The sequence below is a fragment of the Oncorhynchus nerka genome, linkage group LG20, assembly GCF_034236695.1.
Source record: "Oncorhynchus nerka isolate Pitt River linkage group LG20, Oner_Uvic_2.0, whole genome shotgun sequence".
Taxonomy (NCBI): Eukaryota; Metazoa; Chordata; class Actinopteri; order Salmoniformes; family Salmonidae; genus Oncorhynchus; species Oncorhynchus nerka.
Window position 1 is genome coordinate 58,570,423 of NC_088415.1, and position 18,186 is coordinate 58,588,608.

General features: G+C 40.1%; 1 protein-coding gene across 1 annotated transcript in view; it reads left to right on the forward strand.

Moving 5' to 3' along the window:
• The first annotated feature begins 584 nt into the window (after positions 1-584).
• LOC115127904 (voltage-gated purine nucleotide uniporter SLC17A9-like) overlaps positions 585-18,186 on the forward strand; it is a 50,852-nt gene continuing 33,250 nt past the window's right edge. Inside the window, exons 1-2 of the mRNA XM_065005654.1 lie at positions 585-1,218; positions 1,881-2,078. Coding sequence (XP_064861726.1) covers positions 1,085-1,218; positions 1,881-2,078 — 332 coding nt within the window. The 5' untranslated portion in view covers positions 585-1,084. The remainder of the gene's footprint in view (positions 1,219-1,880; positions 2,079-18,186) is intronic.

The following is an 18,186-nucleotide window of genomic DNA, read 5'->3' on the forward strand; positions in this document are numbered from 1 at the left end:
GATGGTTCTTTATATATATATAAAAAAATATGCTGATTCATGATTTCGACTGGCTGAGAAAAGCTGCCTGTCTGTCTCATCCCGACTCGTTCAACATTACTATGGGACAGCTGGAGATCGAATTTCAATATTGAAACAATGTTGCAAATGTCAGACAGAGAGCAAGGTTTATACAAATATCTGCTGTTGAAACCAAATGTAATTCTAAAAGAAATGTGAGATAATGTCTAGATGCTTTTTATAGTGGAGATCAAGTTTATAAATTGCCTGGCTGGGCTGATGGAACAGAGTAAATAGGCATTTTAACCTCAGCTTTCACCAGTGGTCATTTGTGGAATAGACACTGGCTGGAATGCCGTTTTAACCAATAGGATTCAGGATTAGACCCACCCGTTGTATAATATCTCCTAATTATGACTTCCTATATCATTAGTTTGACTTACTATGAGGTAGTAGACTTACTAGCTCATAATTATGGCTTACTATCTCATAATTTTGAATGATTTCATAATTATGATTTTACTATTATGATTTTACTATTGTGGTCAGATTTTTTTGGGGGGGGAGGGTGGCGTGAACGGGCTTCCATAGTTATCATCCAGGTTATGTAGCATAGATTTTCAAGAATATTGCACAGTCATTATGGAGCGCGAACGCCTATGTTGGATGGATGTACTAGGCAGCGATACCTCGGGTGGAAAAGAGAGTGCATTCAAACTGGTTTTCATAGGGACTGAGTAACTTCTTTAACTTACTTCCTGGTGTAACAACCCGTTAGCAGGAAGAACTGCGTGTCTGGAAAAGAAAACGGACACGTGGATTATCATTGCTCCTCTATTTCCAGGCAAGAGCCACGGGAAAAAAAACATCCTCTCTGTGGCTATCTGTCCTTATTCTCCCGTGCTCTTCACCTCATCACACTGCAATACAATAACGGATCCTCGTTAAACGAAAGGAAATGATACGTGGGCGCGAACATCGATCAAAGCGTTTCTTTTTGTCGGCTTTCCTCACTCATTCCATAGCCCACTGAACTGCGACGTGCAGGAAAAAGCAAATCTCAAACATTAGCATCTCTAGTTGAATGGCAATTCTGCAAAAACATGGAAAGATCTCTGGTCCAGATTTGGTCTGCCTCAAAGAAACCCCGCCTGACACAATCGGTGACGCCGGAGGTCATCAGAATAATTGGAGTGAACATAACACGAACTGGCCCAGGTGAGTTAACGAAGCAAGATTTTAGTATCCATAATTTCCCCCAAAGACTAAAACTACCATGTTGAAATTACGGACGTTTTCTTAGGTTTGTAATAACATAACACTATATGAGAGATGTCTTAGCTAGTTCCTTATTTTGCAAATGCCCTACAAGTTAGACATGATTTGAGCTCTTGGTGGGTTACTGAAAGTAATTGGCATTGGCAAATTTAATTTTCAGAACATTTTCTCTCCCTTGATGTAAGCAAACAAAAATAACGACTCATACAAATGTAACTTTGTGTTTGATACTTTTGAGTCTTCTCTAAAAGTTGACACAAAGTGTAGACCTACAATGAAGCCATACTGTAACCATATGAAATGTAGCTAACACTGCTGTGAGGGGCATCCCCCCCAAATACTTGACTTTTAATCAGATACCTGTCAGCTGGTGGTCTCCAGGTTATGTTACTAAGCTGCACACACACACCTTTTGGGACTTTCAAAGTTACTAGGAAGTCTGATAGTCAGGCATTTTATAGAATTTTCTTAGCATCCATCATAGCCTTATCTATAATAAACCAACATATGTTGGTTTTACTGAGAATACCCACTCTCACACCTACTCTCTCAAACACACCATTGTCTTTGCTGCACAATCATTCCCTGCACCCGCTCTGCAGACCCCTGGCGCGGGTATGGACGGTGGTGCTACTGCTGGGGACCTGTCTGCTGTACTGTGCCCGCGTGGCCATGCCCATCTGTGCCGTCAGCATGGCCGAGAAGTTTAACTGGACCAAGAGGGAACAGGGCATGGTGCTGGGCAGCTTCTTCTGGGGCTACTGCTTCACACAGGTCCTTGGAGGCTACGTCAGCGACAGGTGGGCAACGAGAGGAGATGATTATAGAGTTATTGTCTGTTTGCTCATAAATGTGCACATAAATTGCCTGTTTGCACAACCTGCAGCTGCGCTCACTACATACAATAGCTACAATAAACAGTGTACATTGCATTACATTTATTCACCTTTAAACACAGATGGACAATCGGATGATGTGAGACCTGCGATTTGAGAAATAGCCCAAGACTTTGTCTGTTTTACACATTTGTTTTACGTCATATAGCTGCTCCATTGGTACAATTGACTATAAAACAATACATTTTATATAACTCATATTCACTTCAAAACACCCATTTGCCCAAAAAGCAAAAGAACTCCTGAGGGGATGGTGATAGAATGTCATGGTGCAGAGATACTACTGTACATGCTACAGAGTATAAAGGGAGTGTAGTTTTAGGAGCCAATACCCATTTCAGACAGAAGATGGAGTAATTCACCTTAAATTATAAGGCAGTGTTTATATGGCCCCCTTTCAAACAGCCCCTTATTTAGCACTTATTTGCTTTTTAACATTTTTTTTGTTACAGCCTTATTCTAAAATTGAATAAAACAAATGTTATTTTATTTCACCTTTTACTTAACCAGGTAGGCCAGTTGAGAACAAGTTCTCATTTACAATTCCTCATAAATCTACACACAATACCCCATAATGACAAAGCGAAAACAGATTTTTAGACATTTTTGCTAATTTATAAAAAATAAAAATCAGAAATACCTTATTTACATAAGTACTTGCTTTGCTTATGAGACTTGAAATTGAGTTCAGATGGATCCTGTTTCCATTGATCATCCTTTATTGGAATCCACCTGTGGTAAATTCTATTGATTGGACATGATTTGGAAAGGCACACACCTGTCTATATAAGGTCCAACAGTTGACAGTGCATGTCAGAGCAGAAACCAAGCCATGAGGTCGAAGGAATTGTCCATGGAGCTCCGAGACAGGATTGTGCCGAGGCACAGATCTGGGGAAGGGTACCAACACATTTCTACAGCATTGAAGGTCCTCAAGAACATGATGGACTCCATTATTGTTATATGGAAGAAATTTGGAACCACAGAGAACCTTCCTAGAGCTGTCCGCCCGGCAAAACTGAGCAATTGGGTGAGAAGGGACTTGGTCAGGGAGGTGACCAAGAACCCCATGGTTACTCTTTGATTTGATGAGTCCAAATGAGGACTAAAAGAGATTCTAATCTTCCAAGAGTCCTTCAACATTAAAATACAATTCATAATACGATCACATTTTCACGTAACACACTGTTACAGACATAATACACTGTTATAGACATAACACACTGTTACAGACATAATACACTGTTACAGACATAACACACTGTTATAGACATAATACACTGTTACAGACATAATACACTGTTACAGACATAACACACTATTACAGACATAACACACTGTTACAGACATAACACACTGTTACAGACATAATACACTGTTACAGACATAATACACTGTTACAGACATAACACACTGTTACAGACATAACACACTGTTATAGACATAACACACTGTTATAGACATAACACACTGTTACATACATAACACACTGTTACAGACATAATACACTGTTACAGACATAATACACTGTTACAGACATAACACACTGTTATAGACATAATACACTGTTACAGACATAACACACTGTTACAGACATAATACACTATTACAGACATAACACACTGTTACAGACATAATACACTGTTACAGACATGTTACAGACATAATACACTGTTACATACATAATACACTGTTACAGACATAACACACTGTTACAGACATAATACACTGTTACAGACAACACACTGTTACAGACTTAATACACTATTACAGACATAATACACTGTTACATACATAAATCACTGTTACAGACATAACACACTGTTACAGACATAATACACTGTTACAGACATAACACACTGTTACAGACATAACACACTGTTATAGACATAACACACTGTTACAGACATAATACACTGTTACATACATAATACACTGTTACATACATAATACACTGTTACAGACAACACACTGTTACAGACATAATACACTGTTACAGACATAATACACTGTTACAGACATAATACACTGTTACAGACATAACACACTGTTATAGACATAATACACTGTTACAGACATAATACACTGTTACAGACATAATACACTGTTACAGACATAACACACTGTTGTAGACATAATACACTGTTACAGACATAACACACTGTTACAGACATAATACACTATTACAGACATAACACACTGTTACAGACATAACACACTGTTACAGACATAATACACTGTTACAGACATAATACACTGTTACAGACATAACACACTGTTATAGACATAATACACTGTTACAGACATAATACACTGTTACAGACAACACACTGTTACAGACATAATACACTGTTACATACATAATACACTGTTACAGACATAACACACTGTTACAGACATAATACACTGTTACAGACATAATACACTGTTACAGACATAACACACTGTTACAGACATAACACACTGTTACAGACATAACACACTGTTACAGACATAATACACTGTTACAGACATAATACACTATTACAGACATAACACACTGTTACAGACATAATACACTGGTACAGACATAATACACTGTTACAGACATAATACACTATTACAGACATACCACACTGTTACAGACATAACACACTGTTACAGACATAACACACTGTTACAGACATAACACACTGTTACAGACATAACACACTGTTATAGACATAACACACTGTTACAGACATAACACACTGTTACAGACATAATACACTGTTATAGAGATAATACACTGTTACAGACATAATACACTGTTATAGACATAATACGCTGTTAAAGACATAATACACTGTTACAGACATAACCCACTGTTACAGACATAATACACTGTTACAGACATAATACACTGTTACAGACATAATACACTGTTACAGACATAACACACTGTTACAGACATAATACACTGTTACAGACATAACACACTGTTACAGACATACAACACACTGTTACAGACATAACACACTGTTACAGACATAACCCTGTTACACATAATATTACAGACATAACACACTGTTACAGACATAATACACTGTTACAGACATAATACACTGTTACAGACATAATACACTGTTACAGACATAACACTGTTACAGACACTGTTACAGACATAATACACTGTTACAGACATAATACACTGTTACAGACATAATACACTGTTACAGACATAATACACTGTTACAGACATAATACACTGTTACAGACATAACTGTTACAGACATAATACACTGTACACTGTTACAGACATAACACACTATTACAGACATAATACACTGTTACAGACATAATACACTGTTACAGACATAATACACTGTTACAGACATAACACACTACATAAATCACTGTTACAGACATAACACACTGTTACAGACATAATACACTGTTACAGACATAACACACTGTTACAGACAGACATACAACACACACTGTTATAGACATAACACACTGTTACAGACATAATACACTGTTACATGCATAATACACTGTTACATACATAATACACTGTTACAGACAACACACTGTTACAGACATAATACACTGTTACAGACATAATACACTGTTACAGACATAATACACTGTTACAGACATAACACACTGTTATAGACATAATACACTGTTACAGACATAATACACTGTTACAGACATAATACACTGTTACAGACATAACACACTGTTATAGACATAATACACTGTTACAGACATAACACACTGTTACAGACATAATACACTATTACAGACATAACACACTGTTACAGACATAACACACTGTTACAGACATAATACACTGTTACAGACATAATACACTGTTACAGACATAACACACTGTTATAGACATAATACACTGTTACAGACATAATACACTGTTACAGACAACACACTGTTACAGACATAATACACTGTTACATACATAATACACTGTTACAGACATAACACACTGTTACAGACATAATACACTGTTACAGACATAATACACTGTTACAGACATAACACACTGTTACAGACATAACACACTGTTACAGACATAACACACTGTTACAGACATAATACACTGTTACAGACATAATACACTATTACAGACATAACACACTGTTACAGACATAATACACTGGTACAGACATAATACACTGTTACAGACATAATACACTATTACAGACATACCACACTGTTACAGACATAATACACTGTTACAGACATAACACACTGTTACAGACATAACACACTGTTACAGACATAACACACTGTTACAGACATAACACACTGTTATAGACATAACACACTGTTACAGACATAATACACTGTTATACAGACATAATACACTGTTATAGAGATAATACACTGTTATAGACATAATACACTGTTAAAGACATAATACACTGTTACAGACATAACCCACTGTTACAGACATAACCCACTGTTACAGACATAATACACTGTTACAGACATAACACACTGTTACAGACATAACACACTGTTACAGACATAATACACTATTACAGACATAACACACTGTTACAGACATAATACACTGTTACAGACATAATACACTGTTACAGACATAATACACTGTTACAGACATAACACACTGTTACAGACATAACACACTGTTACAGACATAACACACTGTTACAGACATAATACACTGTTACAGACATAATACACTATTACAGACATAACACACTGTTACAGACATAATACACTGGTACAGACATAATACACTGTTACAGACATAATACACTATTACAGACATACCACACTGTTACAGACATAATACACTGTTACAGACATAACACACTGTTACAGACATAACACACTGTTACAGACATAACACACTGTTACAGACATAACACACTGTTATAGACATAACACACTGTTACAGACATAACACACTGTTACAGACATAATACACTGTTACAGACATAATACACTGTTACAGACATAACACACTGTTATAGACATAATACACTGTTACAGACATAATACACTATTACAGACATAATACACTGTTACAGACATAACACACTGTTACAGACATAATACACTGTTACAGACATACTACACTGTTACAGACATAACACACTGTTACAGACATAACACACTGTTACAGACATAACACACTGTTACAGACATAATACACTGTTACAGACATAACACACTGTTACAGACATAATACACTGTTACAGACATAATACACTGTTACAGACATAATACACTGTTACAGACATAACACACTGTTACAGACATAACACACTGTTACAGACATAACACACTGTTACATACATAACACACTGACATATTGACCAGATAAATACTCCAACAGTCTAAAAAGATGGATTGATTCTTCATCTACCATAGTCCAGCACAACTTTCCTATGTATTATATTAATGGTTTTAAAGTATTGTTTGAATTTATATATTGAAAGGTTTCTGGTTTGCTCAGACAAATTATTCAATTTCTTTATTGCTCTAAATCGAAATGTTATTTTGCCCATTTCTCTTTTCTGTCTGGATAACACAGATGGGACAATCTGTTCCTAGTATTTACTATCTGTCTCTTACCAACTGAATCCTGTTGTGAAGAGTTTTAAATGATGTATACTATGGAATATAATGCGCATGTTTTTTCTCAATTATCTTGTTGATTGATGACCAACCAAGCGCTTTGAGCATGACTACAACAGAAGAACCATGTCTCCACCTTAAAACAATGCTTGCTGCTTTGCTCTGTGCAATCTGCAGCCTCCTAATTTGAAAAATATCCTCTCATATTGTCCTGGTTTCTAGTGGTTTGCGGAAGAGGATGTCTTCCTTAATTGACCCCCCATAAACGTAACAGACATATACCAGGAGCTGTGCCAGGCCAGCCAGGTCTGTTGACTCATCCAGCTGTAACAGACATATACCAGGAGCTGTGCCAGGCCAGCCAGGTCTGTTGACTCATCCAGCTGTAACAGACATATACCAGGAGCTGTGCCAGGCCAGCCAGGTCTGTTGACTCATCCAGCTGTAACACATATAATTCATGGGCTTGTATGTGAAGCAGTAATTGTTTCAAAACATCTCCAGCCATGTCACTGATGTGTTGTGAAACAGTGTTGTTTGATGAAGTCATTGTCTGTATATATTTTGGGGGTCTTTCCCCCCAGCATTGTCCCAGCCATATCCACAGCAGCAGGAATAATTAAGTCCTCCACAATAGTATGGGGCTTGCCTGTCCTAGCCACTCGGTAACTCACCATATAAGATGCTTCTAGCCCCTTCTTATTAATGGTATCTGTTGCTTTTTTCACATGTCTTACTACTCAAAAGTCATCTTAAATCTCGCTCAAACTCAGGTGTCTTATTTTTCAAATTGTCATGTTTTGTTTCTAAATGTCTGCACAAGAGTGACGGTTTCATCGCGTTTGACAAACTCCTCACAAGTCCTCATCTGACAGCTTCATTAAATAGTACCCGCAAAACACCAGTCTCAGCATCAACAGTGAAGAGGCGACTCCAGGATGCTTCTAGGCAGAGTTCCTCTGTCTAGTGTCGGTTCTTTCTCCTATCTTAATCTTGTATTTTTATTGGCCAGTCTGGCTTTTTCTTTGCAACTCTGCCTAGAAGGCCAGCATCCTGGAGTCGCCTCTTGACTGTTGACGTTGAGACGGGTGTTTTACAGGTACTATTTAATGAAGCTGTCAGATCAATGGTATATTACAGAAGATCAGATCAATGCATGTGTCCAAACGGTGACCAGTTGATGATCTAGTAGTATCATTAGCCATATGCCGAGAACTGTGGTTTGAAACAAATCTCAGCAATTTAGTTCTATTTGAATTATTATGATACTTCCAGTTTATATGAAAATCACCCAAGATGAATACATATCTGTTACTATCTGTGGCCTGGTCAAATGCAGTGCGTAAGTCATTCAGATAGGACACCTTGGAGCTAGGAGGTCTATACACACCCTACCAATATGGGTGCCTGGTGAGGCAGATGTACATGAACCCATAGTGCCTCTATTTCAAATCAAATTTATTTGTATAGCTGATATCTCAAAGTGCTGTACAGAAACCCAGCCTAAAACCCCAAACAGCAAGCAATGCAGGTGTAGAAGCACGGTGGCTAGGAAAAACTCCCTAGAAAGGCCAGAATCTAGGAAGAAACCTAGAGAGGAACCAGGCTGAAGGGTGGCCAGTCCTCTTCTGGCTGTGCCGGGTGGAAATTATAACAGAACATGGCCAATATGTTCAAATGTTCATAGATGACCAGCAGTGTCAAATAATAATAATCACAGTGGTTGTTGAGGGTGCAACAGGTCAGCACCTCAGGAGTAAATGTCAGTTGGCTTTTCATAGCCGATCATTCAGAGTATCTCTACCGCTCCTGCTGTCTCTAGAGAGTTGAAAACAGCAGATCTGGGACAGGTAGCACGTCCGGTGAACAGGTCAGTGTTCCATAGCCAACCCGGACAGGAAGATCACGTCAGTGACTCAACCCACTCAAGTGACGCACCCCTCCTAGGGACGGCATGGAAGAGCACCAGTGACTCAGCCCCTGTAACAGGGTTAGAGGCAGAGAATCTCAGTGGAAAGAGGGGAACCGGCCAGGCAGAGACAGCAAGGACGGTTCGTTGCTCCAGTGCCTTTCCGTTCACCTTCACACTCCTGGGCCAGACTACACTCAATCATATGACCCACTGAAGAGATGAGTCTTCAGTAAAGACTTAAAGGTTGAGACCAAGTTTGCGTCTCTCACATGGGTAGGCAGACCATTCCAAAGAAATTGAGCTCTATAGGAGAAAGCCCCGCCTCCAGCTGTTTGCTTAGAAATTCTAGGGACAGTTAGGAGGCCTGCGTCTTGTGACCGTAGCGTACATGTAGGTATGTACGGCAGGACCAAATCAGAGAGATAGGTAGGAGCAAGCCCATGTAATGCTTTGTAGATTAGCAGTAAAACCTTAATCAATATGGGTGCCTTGACAAGGCCATCCCATAGTGCCTCTATTTGACATACATTAAGGTCATCCCTCCTCTTAAAAGGTATATGATTCTGAATATACAGTGCAACACCCCCACCATTCCTGGTCCTGTCCCTTCTCAGTAGACTATATCCTTGAATGTTCATTTGCCCATCATTTTACATCTAAATGTGTTTCGGTCAAAGCCAAAATATATTATTTAGGTTGACCAAGTTAAAAACCTCATGTATTTTGATAGGAAGACTACATACATTAACCTGAGCTATATGCAACCCTTTCCTTGTCAAGTGGAGATCAATAGAGCATGTATCCGTTATAGTAGAAGTCATGATACACCACAACACACAAACTCAAATTTGAACATTAAATTAAAATAGCCAGGGAGTTACTCTAGAGTCCCGATACAATTGCCTGTTGATGTAAAGTTTATCCATCACCATGGAGACTTGTTGATTCAGGCAATGCTTTTCCTTCATAATGGGATACTGTTTTTTTTTCTCCTTTCATTGATCTCCGTGGGGAAGTGATCATTCATTCCAAAATCAGTGTTTCTGAGTTCTCTGTCCCTGCTCTTCGTCATTTCCTTTAGCTTAAAATGGTCAAAACATGCAATAACAGCCCATGGCCTATTCCCAGAGGCCTTACCTATTCTATGGACTCTGGAGAAAGTGGCCTATTCCCAGAGGCCTTACCCAGTCTATGGACTCAGGAGAAAGTGTCCTATTCCCAGAGGCCTTACTCATTCTATGGACTCTGGAGAAAGTGGCCTATTCCCAGAGGCCTTACCTATTCTATGGACTCTGGAGAAAGTGGCCTATTCCCAGAGGCCTTACCTATTCTATGGACTCAGGAGAAAGTGGCCTATTCCCAGAGGCCTTACCTATTCCATGGACTCAGGAGAAAGTGGCCTATTCCCAGAGGCCTTACCTATTCTATGGACTCAGGAGAAAGTGACATTACGCACAACATCAGTGGGCAGTTTCAGTTGAGTTGACATAAAGTCTCAGACTGTGTCCTCACAGCCTCTGCTGTTGTCATTCTCTGGTATCCCTGAGAATATTAGATTGTTCCGCATTGATGGACACTGTACATCAAGCAATGATACTTTTAGTTGTTTGTTCTCCCTTGGCTCCACCTCCACCTTGCTATGAATAGAGTCTACAGTACCTTTCAGCTCCACCTTGCTATGAATAGAGTCTACAGTACCTTTCAGCTCCACCTTGCTATGAATAGAGTCTACAGCACCTTTCAGCTCTGTGTTCTCTTTCCTTCGATCATCAATCTGGCATTGGCTGAATTCTAGACTGGCACATAATGCATTGATGTCCTCTCGTAATATATCCACGATATCAAGTTTGGCAAGCCTTTCATTGATGGATTTTAACAAGTCAACATCCATATCCGTAAACCTCTCTCCACATGTGCCTTCTTGCTTGGGGATAGTTTGGTGCCATCGCTGATACAACTTGGTTTGTTTTGTTGATTGGGGTTGTTGTCCTCAGCAGTGCTCGATTCCTCCGTAACCAGTGACGCGTTTCTTTTGAGTTCGTAAGTATCTCTCGTCAATGAATCGTTCAAGCTCCTCAACGGTTTGAGTCATCCAGCGTGTTTGCAGGCAGAGTTAAACAAAAATAACAAAACAATGGATGGATCTTTCCGGTAGATACACACAATAAAACATGTTTAAACTATTGAGTACTCACTCGTGGTTGGAGGAAGTGCTAGTGTTAGAGAGGATAAGAGAAACACTGTTGTTTGGTTAGCAGGTTTTCAGTAGGTCAGTGACACAGGCAACACGGATCGCTGTGTTGGCTGATGGTTGAATCTATTCAAAAGGAAAACCTGACAGAGCTCCAGAGTTCCTCTGTGGAAATAGGAGAAACTTCCAGAAGGACAATCATCTCTGCAGCACTCCACCATTCAGGCCTTTATGGTAGAGTGGCCAGACGGAAACCACTCCTCAGTAAAAGGCACATAACATCCCACTTGGAGTTTGCCAAAAGGCACCTAAAGACTCTCAGACCATGATAAACAAGATTCTCTGGTCTGATGAAACCAATGTTGTGCTCTTTGGCCTGAATTCCAAGTGTCAAGTCTGAAGGAAACCTGGCACCATCCCTTCGGTGAAGCATGCTGATGGCAGCATCATACTGTGAGGATGTTTTTCATCGGCAGGGACTGGGAGAATAGTCAGGATCGAAGGAAAGATGAACAGAGAAAAGTAAAGGGAGATACTTGATGAAAACCTGCTCCAGAACACTCAGGACTTCAGACTGGGGCAACGGTTCACCTTCCAACAGGACCACGACCCTAATCACACAGACACTGCAGGAGTGGCTTCGGGACAAGTCTCTGAATGTCCTTGCGTGGTCCAGCCAGAGCCCGGACTTGAACCCGATCTAACATCTCCAAAGAGACCTGAAAATAGCTGTGCAGCAACACTCCCCATCCAACCTGACAGAGCTTGAGAGAATCTGCAGAGAAGAATGGGAGAAACTCCCAAAATACAGGTGTGCCAAGCTTGTAGCGTCATACCCAAGAAGACTCAAGGCTGTAATCACTGACAAAGGTGCTTCAACAATGTAATCAGTAAAGGGTCTGAATACTTATGTAAATGTCATTTCATTAATTTAAAAAAAAATAAAAATAAAAAAATTGCAAGAAATTCTCAACCTGTTTTTTTTTGTCATTATGGGGAATTGTGTGTAGATTTGAGGGGGGGGGGATTTTAAATCTATCCATTTTAGAATAAGGCTGTAAGGTAACAATGTGGAAAAAGTCAAGGGGTCTGAATACTTGCCCGAATGCACTGTATATATCAGGTCGTAACTGGCAATTTGGGAGTGTTGGGGGTTGTTGTTTGAACATGGGGTCTGTTTGCAGTTCAAATTAATCAATTTGGGAGGGTTGGGGTTGTTGTTTGAACATGGGGTCTGTTTGCAGTTCAAATGAATCAATTTGGGAGGGTTGGGGGTTGTTGTTTGAACATGGGGTCTGTTTGCAGTTCAAATTAGAAGTTATCAATGAATTTACCTGCAAAAAAAGCAGAGAATCATTCACACAGACCCAATTCCTGTATTTTGGATACAGGGCCTGCGAAAATGCAGGAAAAATGAATACATTTTTTTTGGAGAACCCGTTTCAGAAATACGAAAAAGCTGTTTTTTAATTGAAGTTATGGTACATTTGTGGGATTTTGGTCTGTGTATGAAAGGGATACAAGATAAACCTTTAAGTCATGAGTGGAATTTGAAGGGCATTATGTGACCGTTATTCTTATATTGTGTGTTGTTTGAGGAGTGCACAGTCCTTGTGCCGGTGTCTGGGTGGTGAAAAGGGTGACCGCAATGACGTCGACTTCCTTGGTTAGTTGTGCTTGCTTTGTATGCTGATGTCCACTCAAAGCAGATCAAATCATCCAATGTCAGTCATTTTTCAATTACATTGCCTGGCAGTTGTGTTTCCTGGTAGGAAGGATGAGTACCAAGACATTTTAAGTGACTGCAGACTAAAAGGTATTTAATGATTCTCTGTTTCTTCACATGGCAGGCGACGTTTAGGGTCATCTCACATCTTGCCAACGGAGGAAATAAGTAATCGAGCGTTCAAAGTTCAGAAGCCTCTGCTCTCAACTCCACCCCCAAAAATCAATGAAGTGAAACGAAGTGAAGTTAACTCAACAGTTTAGATTTGGCCTAAACACCTGAAGCTATTATCATATGATTCTGATTTTCAATCATTTTGTCAGAAACCTGAAGCTATTATCATATGATTCTGATTTTCAATCCTTTTGTCAGAAACCTGAAGCTATTATCATATGATTCTGATTATCAACACATTTGTCAGAAACCTGAAGCTATTATCATATGATTCTGATTTTCAATTCTTTCAGATATTAGAGGAAGCACCCAGGAAATGGGTAGCTGATAATGGGAAGTAGCCTCCTTGTCTCCTTTTCTTCATTTGCATTGTTCTGACAACAGAATAGATGAAAGCTAATTGTTGGAGACCAACTGGATCACTTGGTTTCATGTATACATGTTGTTATGAATAGTGCAAATGAAGCAGGTTAGATGAGAAAATACATGTTGTACTATTGAGAGATGCGTAATTGTTATCATCTGGTTACAGTACTGTGTCTTTCCTTCAGGTTGTAGATTGAGAGTATGTCATCATTGTAACTGTCATCTACTTGTATCACTGTTTCATCATTCTCTTCCCCTCAGGGTTGGAGGAGGAGGTTAGTAGTCCAGTAGTAATGATAGTGTTGTTATATTACTCCATCTCTTCCCCTCAGGGTTGGAGGAGGAGGTTAGTCCAGTAGTAATGATAGTGTTGTTATATTACTCCATCTCTTCCCCTCAGGGTTGGAGGAGGAGGTTAGTAGTCCAGTAGTAATGATAGTGTTGTTATATTACTCCATCTCTTCCCCTCAGGGTTGGGGGAGGAGGTTAGTAGTCCAGTAGTAATGATAGTGTTGTTATATTACTCCATCTCTTCCCCTCAGGGATGGAGGAGGAGGTTAGTAGTCCAGTAGTAATGATAGTGTTGTTATATTACTCCATCTCTTCCCCTCAGGGTTGGAGGAGGAGGTTAGTAGTCCAGTAGTAATGATAGTGTTGTTATATTACTCCATCTCTTCCCCTCAGGGTTGGAGGAGGAGGTTAGTAGTCCAGTAGTAATGATAGTGTTGTTATATTACTCCATCTCTTCCCCTCAGGGTTGGAGGAGGAGGTTAGTAGTCCAGTAGTAATGATAGTGTTGTTATATTACTCCATCTCTTCCCCTCAGGGTTGGAGGAGGAGGTTAGTAGTCCAGTAGTAATGATAGTGTTGTTATATTACTCCATCTCTTCCCCTCAGGGTTGGAGGAGGAGGTTAGTAGTCCAGTAGTAATGATAGTGTTGTTATATTACTCCATCTCTTCCCCTCAGGGTTGGAGGAGGAGGTTAGTAGTCCAGTAGTAATGATAGTGTTGTTATATTACTCCATCTCTTCCCCTCAGGGTTGGAGGAGGAGGTTAGTAGTCCAGTAGTAATGATAGTGTTGTTATATTACTCCATCTCTTCCCCTCAGGGTTGGAGGAGGAGGTTAGTCCAGTAGTAATGATAGTGTTGTTATATTACTCCATCTCTTCCCCTCAGGGTTGGAGGAGGAGGTTAGTAGTCCAGTAGTAATGATAGTGTTGTTATATTACTCCATCTCTTCCCCTCAGGGTTGGGGGAGGAGGTTAGTAGTCCAGTAGTAATGATAGTGTTGTTATATTACTCCATCTCTTCCCCTCAGGGTTGGAGGAGGAGGTTAGTAGTCCAGTAGTAATGATAGTGTTGTTAAATTACAGTAGTAATGATAGTGTTGTTCCATTCTCATTCCCCTCAGGGTTGGAGGAGGAGGTTAGTAGTCCAGTAGTAATGATAGTGTTGTTATATTACTCCATCTCTTCCCCTCAGGGTTGGAGGAGGAGGTTAGTAGTCCAGTAGTAATGATAGTGTTGTTATATTACTCCATCTCTTCCCCTCAGGGTTGGAGGAGGAGGTTAGTAGTCCAGTAGTAATGATAGTGTTGTTATATTACTCCATCTCTTCCCCTCAGGGTTGGAGGAGGAGGTTAGTAGTCCAGTAGTAATGATAGTGTTGTTATATTACTCCATCTCTTCCCCTCAGGGTTTGGAGGAGGAGGTTAGTAGTCCAGTAGTAATGATAGTGTTGTTATATTACTCCATCTCTTCCCCTCAGGGTTGGGGAGGAGGTTAGTAGTCCAGTAGTAATGATAGTGTTGTAATGATAGTGTTAGTTATATTACTCCATCTCTTCCCCTCAGGGTTGGAGGAGGAGGTTAGTAGTCCAGTAGTAATGATAGTGTTGTTAAATTACTCCATCTCTTCCCCTCAGGGTTGGAGGAGGAGGTTAGTAGTCCAGTAGTAATGATAGTGTTGTTATATTACTCCATCTCTTCCCTCAGGGTTGGGGAGGAGGTTAGTAGTCCAGTAGTAATGATAGTGTTGTTATATTACTCCATCTCTTCCCCTCAGGGTTGGAGGAGGAGGTTAGTAGTCCAGTAGTAATGATAGTGTTGTTATATTACTCCATCTCTTCCCCTCAGGGTTGGAGGAGGAGGTTAGTAGTCCAGTAGTAATGATAGTGTTGTTATATTACTCCATCTCTTCCCCTCAGGGTTGGAGGAGGAGGTTAGTAGTCCAGTAGTAATGATAGTGTTGTTATATTACTCCATCTCTTCCCCTCAGGGTTGGAGGAGGTTAGTAGTCCAGTAGTAATGATAGTGTTGTTATATTACTCCATCTCTTCCCCTCAGGGTTGGAGGAGTAGTCCAGGTTAGTAGTCCAGTAGTAATGATAGTGTTGTTATATTACTCCATCTCTTCCCCTCAGGGTTGGAGGAGGAGGTTAGTAGTCCAGTAGTAATGATAGTGTTGTTATATTACTCCATCTCTTCCCCTCAGGGTTGGAGGAGGTTAGTAGTCCAGTAGTAATGATAGTGTTGTTATATTACTCCATCTCTTCCCCTCAGGGTTGGAGGAGGAGGTTAGTAGTCCAGTAGTAATGATAGTGTTGTTATATTACTCCATCTCTTCCCCTCAGGGTTGGAGGAGGAGGTTAGTAGTCCAGTAGTAATGATAGTGTTGTTATATTACTCCATCTCTTCCCCTCAGGGTTGGAGGAGGAGGTTAGTAGTCCAGTAGTAATGATAGTGTTGTTATATTACTCCATCTCTTCCCCTCAGGGTTGGGGGAGGAGGTTAGTAGTCCAGTTAGTAATGATAGATAGTAGTGTTGTTATATTACTCCATCTCTTCCCCTCAGGGTTGGAGGAGGAGGTTAGTAGTCCAGTAGTAATGATAGTGTTGTTATATTACTCCATCTCTTCCCCTCAGGGTTGGAGGAGGAGGTTAGTAGTCCAGTAGTAATGATAGTGTTGTTATATTACTCCATCTCTTCCCTCAGGGTTGGAGGAGGAGGTTAGTAGTCCAGTAGTAATGATAGTGTTGTTATATTACTCCATCTCTTCCCCTCAGGGTTGGAGTCCAGAGTAATGAGGTTAGTAGTCCAGTAGTAATGATAGTGTTGTTATATTACTCCATCTCTTCCCCTCAGGGTTGGAGGAGGAGGTTAGTAGTCCAGTAGTAATGATAGTGTTGTTATATTACTCCATCTCTTCCCCTCATGGTTGAAGGAGGTTAGTAGACCAGTAGTAATGATAGTGTTGTTATATTATTCCATCTCTTCCCTCAGGGTTGGAGGAGGAGGTTAGTAGTCCAGTAGTAATGATAGTGTTGTTATATTACTCTAAATCTCTTCCCTCAGGGTTAGGAGGAGGTTAGTAGTCCAGTAGTAATGATAGTGTTGTTAATTACTCCATCTCTTCCCTCAGGGTTGAGGGGAATAGTCCAGGTAATTGCCTAAATATGGTTCCCAGTAGTAATGATAGTGTTGTTATATTACTCCATCTCTCCCCTCAGGGTTGGAGGAGGAGAACCAGTAGTTGATAGTGTTGTTATATTACTCCATCTCTTCCATAGTAGTCCAGTAGATAGTGTTGTTATAGCTCCATCTCTTCCCCTCAGGGTTGGAGGAGGAGGAGGTTAGTAGTCCAGTAGTAATGATAGTGTTCCATCTCTTCCCCTCAGGGTTGGAGGAGGAGGTTAGTAGTCCAGTAGTAATGATAGTGTTGTTATATTACTCCATCTCTTCCCCTCAGGGTTGGAGGAGGAGGTTAGTAGTCCAGTAGTAATGATAGTGTTGTTATATTACTCCATCTCTTCCCCTCAGGGTTGGAGGAGGAGTTAGTAGTCCAGTAGTAGATAGTCCAGTGGAGGAGGAGTAATGATAGTGTTGTTGTTATATTACTCCATCTCTTCCCCAAAATACTTAGACCAGGGTTGGAGGAGGAGGTTAGTAGTCCAGTAGTAATGATAGTGTTGTTATATTACTCCATCTCTTCCCCTCAGGGTTGGAGGAGGAGGTTAGCAGTCCAAGTAATGATAGTGGATTACTCCATCTC